The following is a 9,622-nucleotide window of genomic DNA, read 5'->3' as shown; positions in this document are numbered from 1 at the left end:
AAAAAAAGAAAAGGTAGCTTGGAAATGGACAGTATTTTTCCACAAAGGACTTAAGAAATAGCTGACACCAGTATTCAAGAAGCTACCAGCCATTGAGATCACATTTCTATATGCTGCTTCAGCAATAAAAAAGAAACCTAATCTTTTTTTTTTACAGTAAAGCAAGAGATGATTTTAGATACAATATTAAAATGGAAAAACGGTCATTTGAAGAAAAAAGGCCAGTGACAATACAAATTTATCAGCTATCAGATAACAAAAAAAGGGAAAAATATATTTGGCAGGTGAGACAAAAACAAAAGGTGATTTTGAGCAAAAGAAGCATAAGCTAGACATGAACAAACAGAACCTGATGAATCACATATGGTACCTCTGCAACACAGACGAAAGGAGAAAGCTACTACTGCTATTTACTACCAAGACGTAAATGTGACATTGAAGTTAAACTGAAGACACAGGGAATATGAAGACGTGGGAATATGCAGGAATTAATGATGAGACATTCAAGCACAAACAACAGTAAACCACTTTACAGAGGCCCACAGACCCGCTGGCTGGAAGCCCTCTTCAGAGGTCTACTCACTGTGCTTTGAGATATATATATATATATATATACATGTATATATATGTATATATATATTTTTTTTTTTTGCTATGAGTTGTATGAGTTCCATACATATTTTAGATATTAACCCTGTATCAAATGTATGCTTTACAAATACGTTCTCCTGTTTCATAGGTTGCCTTTTCATTTAGTTGATTGTTTCTTTTGCTGTACAGAAGTTTTTCAGTTTGATGTAGTCCAACTTGGTTTTTTGTGCTTTGATTCTTGATAAAATTTTTACATGCACACACATATTTTTAAAGTAAAGTTGGGGAGAAAACTAAGAGGTGACAGACAAAATCCTGAAAATTTTCACATTGCCCAAAATTAAAGATAAGAACTAGACAAAGAAAAAAAGGAGCATGATGAAACAATAGACATTGCCATCTTAAATTTACCACTTACTTCAAGGTGTCCATATGATAAAAGGAGAAAAGGAAAAAATATGAATAAAAGAAAAAAGTGATCTTTGATTTGTAGTAGAGAATTTAGGAAAAATTAAGTGGGGAAAAACCAGAAATACTTCACCTGTTTAGAAGTTATTTATTCAACATTTTTAACAATTTGTTAACATGGCCAAGAACTCAGAAGAATGTTAAAAAAAAAAACCCAATTAGCCAAACTAATGCCCTACATCTATGCTCCTTCTGCCCCTTCTACTCTTTACACAATTCTAACAAACTTGCCTCCTCAGAGGAGGGCAAAACCAACACATGAGAAGGGACGCAAGCAAGACTCTAGGCAGAAAGATAAACAGAAGTGATGGGAGAGACTAAAAAACAAAACAAAACTACAAGTACCTGTCATAAGAATTTAAAACAAACATTGCTCAGTCCAGCAAAAAGGCACATGCCCACTACCTCCAGAGACATCAATATATCTCAGCATGCAGTACTGTACAATAAATTATGTTCCATGTGCCTTAACTAAGACAGGAAAATACATTTTTACACATCTAATATCTTTTTATAGATCATCAAAAAACTTAACATTGAAACTTAAAAGGAAATACCCTTCAGTTAGCTGGAAACCAGTAACATGTGGAACATTTCACCCCCACCAATGTCAGATAAGGGGGCTACTACAGAGAGAGTACACAGGCTGGGTAATAAACCAGGGTGTAAGCCACTCTGACCTGCACAAATGACTTTAGGAGTTTAACAAAAGATTCTCAGGAAAGCTGACAAAAAAACCCCCCACAATTTCTGTTCACCAGAGTTTAGACAATCTTCACTAACCATAATAAAAACAAATGGAAAAAGTACACATATTATTTGGAGTTTACTAACTGTAAACTAAGAATAGCCCTTGTCACCTGAGTAAAAGAAGTTCAGATGGAAAGAACACAAATGATGAAATAAAGGTGGTGAAGAGAGCAATGCTACTAAAGGTACAAAAGAAACCATGACTAGATGATAGATGAGAAACTTGTACCGGTGGTTGGAAGGAGAAAGCAACTGACAGATGACCCAAATTATTTAAGAAGTCGTCTGGTTTACATACACTCAAGCTTAGCTTGTTCTTGCTTTTCCTGCTGTGCAAGGCGAGCTGCCACTTCTTCGGGTGGTCGCTCCCGTATAGAAGTTGAGGATGCTTCCTCTTGCGGCAAGAGTAAATAAGAGGAAATCACATTTCAGCACAGAATTTCAATAGCTCACAGGGATATAAAAATACCTTCGGTCACATTATCACTCAATGACTCCAACATGAAGAATTAAACCCCTTGTTTTCAAAGATTTATTCAGACTTTGAAAATCCCTAAGCAAGTCTGCAGACTTTAAATGTGTATTTACATAGTGTCTAGGGGTTGTCTAGGCATTAAATAATTCTGATGAGCAAGTCATTTATAAAACCACAAATATAAGTTAAACTACCTGAAGTTGCAGGCTTGGGTTTTCCTTCACCAATTTGAGGGTGATCAGTTTTTATAGATTCCTCATGTTGAATCGCAGGGGCTGGGACCGACAGTGTATCACCTGCTGCAGAAATAATTTGAGCTGCCTCTGTAGGTGCTATAAATATATGTTACTCATGGTATTTATAGTTTCCTGGGTTAAGAGAGAAACACGCAAGAATCTACTACTACCTATCACCTGCTTCACGTTTGGCTCCTTGAAGAAACAAATCCATGTGCTGTCACAATTCAAACACACAAATAGACAGGGGCACTACCCACCACAGAGACAAACCCACACAAGATGGACAATGGCTGGGAAAGCACAGGAGACGGGTCTTGTCAGCATCCACCTGCATGCTAACCATCACTATTCTCAGGCAAGTTTTCTACTAACAGTACGAAGTGGGTACTAAATCTTAACATGTGAGAGGTGAACGTAAGATTTACAGAAAATGGNTGGTTTACTTGCTTCATCCTAATTTTAGCCAACTTCCAGAAATCAAGGTCAAGGTGGCATAAAACTTACCTATTAATATTATATAAAACTACTTTGGTAATTAAGGCAAAGAGACTGTAAGATACTCTCTAAATTCTGATAAAACTGCTCAAATCATTCAAGAAAAATCTTAAATTACGGCAGAATCTCAGTAAATCTGTACAGATATATCACCTAAGCAACAACCAAAGAAAACTGCTTTTTATACAAGATCCTTTATATAGGTTTCTGTCAAATTTATTTTGGGCTATTATATTTTATTTCCTCTCTCCTTTTTAAACCTGTGTTTGATACCAATACAGATAAAGAACAGGTGGAGAAGGGAGGGAAGGTTTTCTCTGCTTCCTCTTTCCATACAGATGGTACAAAGAAAACCCAGCCCAAAGAAAGCCATCAGGAGGCCCTAATTACTTGTTAAAGTCCATGAGTAATTACTTGGCTTTGAGAAGGGCATCAGCAGCTTCATCTACTGCCTTCCTGCGTTCCTTCAATGCACCTTCCACTGTGCGCCACTGAGCTGACTTCTTCTCACCTGCAATCTAAACAAAAAGTTTTAATTACTAGATTTATCAGGGTGATTGCTTCATAAGGTATATAAATGTTTAATCACTATGCTGTACATCTGAAACTAATATAATATTGTATGTCAACTGTAATTGAAACATAAGTTAATTTTTAAAATAAAAAATAAAAGGAGCCAAATCCCATCAACATAAAAAAGAAAGATTAAATTATATAAACATAAATAACTGCTATTATTGTCATAGGACAGGCCAACATGACCAAATGCAGAAACAAAGGACATTAAATTCAAAGGTAAAAAAGTTATATACAATAATTATCCAGAGTAGGAACTCTTAATCTAAGGTTCATGGTTAGACTCAAAAAATCCATGAAGCATCTCCCATCAACCGCCCCCTCCCACATCAAAACTGTAAAAGATCGTTGTTTCTATGCATATGGGCATTTTACAAGGAGAGATGATATTTCTATTAGATTATCAAAAGGAGATATGAAGCATAAAAAGCTAATAAGAACAGTAACTTTTCATGAATTATGTTTTTTCACTAAATCATTCTTCAATGAAGCACAGGTACTTAAAATTTTCTTAAACTCATTGTTTAAGGATAAGTAGAAAGTTTACACATTTGTAGGGCCCTTACTTGTCCAAAACATTATGCTCAAGAATAACCTTCTGTAATTTGTAAGGTGANCCAGTGATTTTATTAAAATAAAAGTCAGGTATCAGTCCCCTGGCTCAGAACCCTCCGAAGGACTTCCGCTCCCACTCAGACTACAAAGCAGAATCTTATGGTGGCCTCCAAGCACTGCCACAATAGGCTTTCTGCTCCCTCTGACCTCATTTGCTAGTGTTCTCTTGCCCCACTCCAGCTTCATCTCCCCTTGCTACAAAATGCAAGCCTTTGCACTAGCTAATCCATCTGCCTGAGATGCTTTCCCCACCAGCTTTTACATGACTCACTCCCCATCTCTTTGTAGTCTCTGCTCAAATGAAATGTTCCACGTGAGACTTTCCTTATCACTCCATTTAAAATCGCAATTATTTCCTCCCATACGTATCACTGTCTGACAGCCTATACATTTTACTTATCTATTTAATATATGATCTACTTCCCCTCATCCTACTAAGAAATATTCCCAGAATCTGTTCGTTTTTATTTTGTTCATTTCTATTTCCCCAGTGCCTGGAAGATGTTTGGCACATAGTAGATAGTGAATATTTGCCCAGAGAAAGAAAATCAAGTGATTTAATCAAAAATAGAAGTGACTAAGGAGAAACATAAGAAGTTCAAATGTATTACTGAATAGGTTAGAGTTAGTTTTAAGTGCTGTAAACTAGGGTGGGATTACTGATACATAATGAAGGCAAAAAATATCTATAGATCTAGACTAAATCAGATACTTTCGTCACTAAGAAAGAAGAGGAAGGGGCTGGCCGAGTGGCTCAGTTGGTTAAGAGCTCGCTCAAGAGTGTGAGCTCTGAGCAACAGGGCTGACAGTTCGATTCCTGGCCCAAGCTGAGCTGCCACTGAGCTGCCAACAGGTGGCAGGATGGCTCAGCTAAAAAATGGAAAAAAAAAGAAGAGGAAGAAAAACAGGTGAAAAAAGAATAAATCTTAAAATCTAAAGGGGGGAAAGGCTAGGAGTCAGATGAAAAACATATAAAATAAAAGTGCTGCAAGGAAGACAATTCTTGCCGTTACCCTCACTCAGTAGCTGTTATTAATAAAGCCCAATTCCATTATCTCCCTTCACCCCCATAATGATAAGTGAGAATAATCCTTCCCCAAAGTGAGAGCTAGAGACCAGAAGGATTCTTCATGTGGAGGGGCCTCCCTCTTAATCATGGGTACAAACACATTAAAACAATTCATTTACCTATATATTTTTTTTGCATTTTAAAAAATTTTATTAAATGTATTGGGGTGACATTGGTTAATAAAATTATATAGGTTCCTACTGTACAATTTTATAAAACATCATCTGTATATTGCATTGTGTGTTCACTAAAAGTCAAATAATTTTAAACGAATCATTCTAAATATCAGTACCTGCTGCAGCTGGACTGTCTCCCTTTTGTTTCTGGAGTTGTGAGGCGGGCTGTTTAGACTCTTTCATTACCTCTGATACACTTGAGATTTTTAGTGGACCAGGCTGAATCTTGGAAATGAAAAACATTTAACATTTCAGACGTAATACTGTTTATTCAAAAAGGTAGCATAATGTGTATTATTTCAAGTCAAATCTTTAGGCTTCTAACTAAAGTTAACACTTTCACTTTACAACATACATTTTATTAACCAAGGTAAGAGAAGCCATCACACTAGAAGAATGCAGTCCACAAACTTCATTCCAAAGCTTCTCTTAGGGCAACTAATAAAGTGCATGACGTATGACTTTCCCTTTGAACACCACTCTTTCCCTACATAACGTTGAAAAGGTTATTTCCATTTGCTTCCTAAGTCACACTGTCTTCTGGATACATTCAGTTAGAAACAAATTGTTTTGAGAGGCTCTGAGTAAAAATGAAAATAGTTTTTTAATCTTTAATCTCCAGGAATCATGCAACTACACACTTAACTATATAATCCAATTGTCACGCCTGCTTTTCTCCTTCTCAATTACTACCTGTCTTAAGTTTAAGGCACTGTTCCTTAATAGGACTGCCAGATGATGTGCCGGAGAAAATGACTGAGCAACAGAAATATTCTCATTTACCTGCTATGTTCTCTCACTTTTTGCCAGAACTTGGTAGTGGGGCTCTGAAATCCCTAAAGATGACTACTCTAACAAAACAGAAATGGTTTTGAACTTTGTCACTACCAGAAATTAAATATACAGAAGGTGCCAAAAAATTGTATACACATATTAAGAAAGGAAAAAACTGTATTAAAATTGTAATATTCAATATATACCAATAACAAAAGATGAATACAAGTCCTGTGTATACGGTTTTTGGCACTCCCAGTATATGCATTTTCTTTTTAATGAAATTTTATTTTTTAAAATCATGAAATTCATGCTCACTATAACAAGCAAAATAATATCAAGATAAATCAATGGCTTTAATTTGCCTCTTTATTGTTCCTTTCCCTTCCAGCACTCCCAGGTAACCACTGCTAAGAGCCTGAACTTGATCCTTTCCCCCAGCATAAACTCAGGTACATACATATACACATTTTTTCACTTCTTTAAACCAACTAAAATAGGATTATTATACAAATAACCATGTAGTCACATTTTTCATTTAACAATATATCATGGACATTCTCTTCTGGGTCAAGAAACTCTTTTTTAGTTGGGTGATATCCTAATTTAATTGCATATCATAATTATGGGTTGCAAACTTGCCAATTACTTCCCTATTTTTGGTCATTCAAGTTCTTTCCTGTTTTATTGTGTTAAATATCCTTATTTATATACCTGAAAAGCACTACAGTAGGTATCTGTAACAGTTTGCCACAAGAGAAATCACTGGGTCAAAGTAGTATATTTTTAAGATATTAACAGATTACTTTCACATAAGGTTCTAGCAACTCACACTCTCAATAAATGTGTTTGTGTATAAATATGATCTATTTCCAGACCAGCTGTTCTATTCTCTAATTTCTAATCCTGTGTCAAAAGCTTATTGTTTTATTAAAGTAGGATTTTAACAAAGTCATTATCTGGAAAAGCAAGTGTCATCTGACGCCTCCTAATCCCAACAGTTTTTCAAAATGTTCTTGGCAAGTCTCTCTAGTTTTTACAATCTGTGGTCTTGACTTTTTTTTTTTTTTTTTAGCTGAGCCATCCTGCCACCTGTTGGCAGCTCAGCAGCAGCTCAGCTCGGGCCGGACTCGAACCGCTGTTGCTCAGAGNTGAAGGACAACACCTTGGCTGTTCCCCTTCCCCAATTCTGCAAAAAAATCTTAAAAAAAAAAAATTCCAGCTTTTAGAGGAAATTTTTGGTACTTTTCTTCTATCTTTGTATGTCATGTTTTTTGTTTTTATGTTCTACATAAATTGTTGCCAAGTGACAAAGCAAATTAATTTTATGGTGTGAATAATGAAGATGATGTTTCAGTGAATTACCACCTTAGCCATCTTGCAAAATAAAATACATTAGGCAGGGATGCCAGTTTGGGCCATATCAGTATCTTGTCATGTACAACAAATTTTCCAAGACTCTATAGTATGCTATTAGAAGAACCTGGTATTGTATTAAGAACTCTTTATAACTAACCCAAAAATACTTACAAATCATGTAAGTGTTAATGACATTATCTCCCTTTGTTAAAGATATTCCTGCTTACAGAGGCCCAAGGGTAAACTGTCCTGTAAAACAGACACTAGATTCCTCTACAATCAAGCCAAGTCCAACTGTGTGCAAACACTGCTTTGATAAAGTAATTCAGTGTGTACCACAGAGTCCCTGTGCACCTACAGTTTCTTTTACTAGAAAAAAACAGAAGTTGAATCCATTTAACATTTCAAACCTTCTGTTCAGTTTTCTGATTATTTTGGAACACTAGCTAATACTTCCTAGTCTAGTTAACTGCCACTATAAGGTCTTCTTTAGGTGGAAAATCTTGATTGCAACAGCTTTCATACTGTCTAATCCACATGTACTACATACTATGTGTTCACTGGGAAGAGGAAATACCCTCTAATGTAGCCTTCCACCAGAGTAGTATTGAATATTTAAAGCTTCAAATCAGTGCCCTTCTGAAAGATACCGGTCCACTTGGGTTCGAACCCAACTTTCTAATACCATTCCTAATACCATGCAATTTCCAGCCTTCCCTCAGCTGTATAACCAGCCTATTAAATATTCTCTGTGTGGTTTCTACTTTCCTGACTAGACTCTGACTGAAATTTTTTTTCTTGGACTTGGAAAAAAACAATTATCTTTAAGTTTTCAAAGGTTGTAGCTTTTGGCTGTTTACACCAAAGATCTAATTTAACTTTTTTGTGATGTACCTATGACTAAAACAATGTGGTGTGTTTAAATTTTTAAAAACCACAGAGTTGTGGTGACAAAGTAACTTTACTGATTATGCGTGATTCTGATCCATGCGATTTATAGTTTTATATTTTGCTATTTTTTGGGGGGGGGGTGAACAATTTAAATCTTTATTTTAGTAAGTCTCCCAACCAATTTACATAATGCATCTCTCCATTCACTTAGGACTTTTAATTTATTTATTAGTTTCAGGTGTACAAAACATAATAATTAGACATTTACACCCCTCACAAAGTGGTAACTCCAGCAAGTCTACTACCCCTCTGACACCATACATAACTATTATAATACCATTGACTATATTCCCTATGCTGTACTTTACATCCCGTGACTAAGATATATTTTTTTTGTATTTTGTTCTTTAAATGGCTTGGTGTCAAGATAAATTTTTATATACTGAATGACTGAATATAATTATAAAGGAAACTTTTGAGTCCCAGTGTTACATTTTTAAATCAATGTAATTACTTCTTTCTTTGAAGTATTAAATGTAAGTTAAATAATCAGCATAAGCATGTAAAATAGCTTGTGTTTTAGGGTACATGGGATCTCTCTGTATTAGTTCTTACAGCTGCGTGTAAATCTAAATGTATCTCAAAATAAAAAATTTTTTAAAATGGTTGATTTTAAAGCAAAAAATAGAAAGCAAATAGCAAATACATTTAAGCACTATTAAGACATGAAGACAAATCTGAACTAATTCTTGTACCATATCATTGCTGTGAGATAAACATATGTAAAATTAATTAAAAAGAACATTTAAAGGATTTGCTTTTTTTTTTTAAAGACAATTACTTTAGATTATCTCCACTTAGTGAGAGAAAACCCACGCTAGGAGGAAGACATCAGTTTCTTAAGTACTACATATCTAATCATCCTTTGGCTCACCTCCGAGTTGTCCATGGCTGCTTTCAGTATGTTGGAGTGGGCACTGACGGCCTGGACTGCAGCATTCTGCGCTACAATGGCCTGCTGAGTGATGCCAGCAGTTTGGCTCAGAGCATCTTCTAATCTCTTGGCTAGGGCTAAATTAAAAAGAACCATTAAAAAGCAGATCCCTCCCCACAAATGACTTTATTTTACTTTCACTCTTCTCCT

At 35.5% G+C, this 9,622-nt stretch overlaps 1 protein-coding gene across 1 annotated transcript in view; it reads right to left on the bottom strand.

Moving 5' to 3' along the window:
- IMMT (inner membrane mitochondrial protein) overlaps nt 1-9,610 on the bottom strand; it is a 27,694-nt gene extending 18,084 nt beyond the window's left edge. Inside the window, exons 1-2 of the mRNA XM_019631497.1 lie at nt 9,413-9,610; nt 3,433-3,536 (exon numbers count right to left, since the gene is read on the bottom strand). Of these exons, the coding sequence (XP_019487042.1) occupies nt 3,433-3,536; nt 9,413-9,568 (260 nt within the window). The 5' untranslated portion in view covers nt 9,569-9,610. The remainder of the gene's footprint in view (nt 1-3,432; nt 3,537-9,412) is intronic.
- Between the last annotated feature and the right edge of the window lie 12 nt (nt 9,611-9,622).

The sequence above is a fragment of the Hipposideros armiger genome, unplaced genomic scaffold (assembly GCF_001890085.2).
Source record: "Hipposideros armiger isolate ML-2016 unplaced genomic scaffold, ASM189008v1 scaffold_1003, whole genome shotgun sequence".
NCBI lineage: Eukaryota > Metazoa > Chordata > Mammalia > Chiroptera > Hipposideridae > Hipposideros > Hipposideros armiger.
The sequence above is the reverse complement of the archived record's forward strand: the minus strand, read 5'-3'. Positions and strand labels throughout refer to the sequence as shown.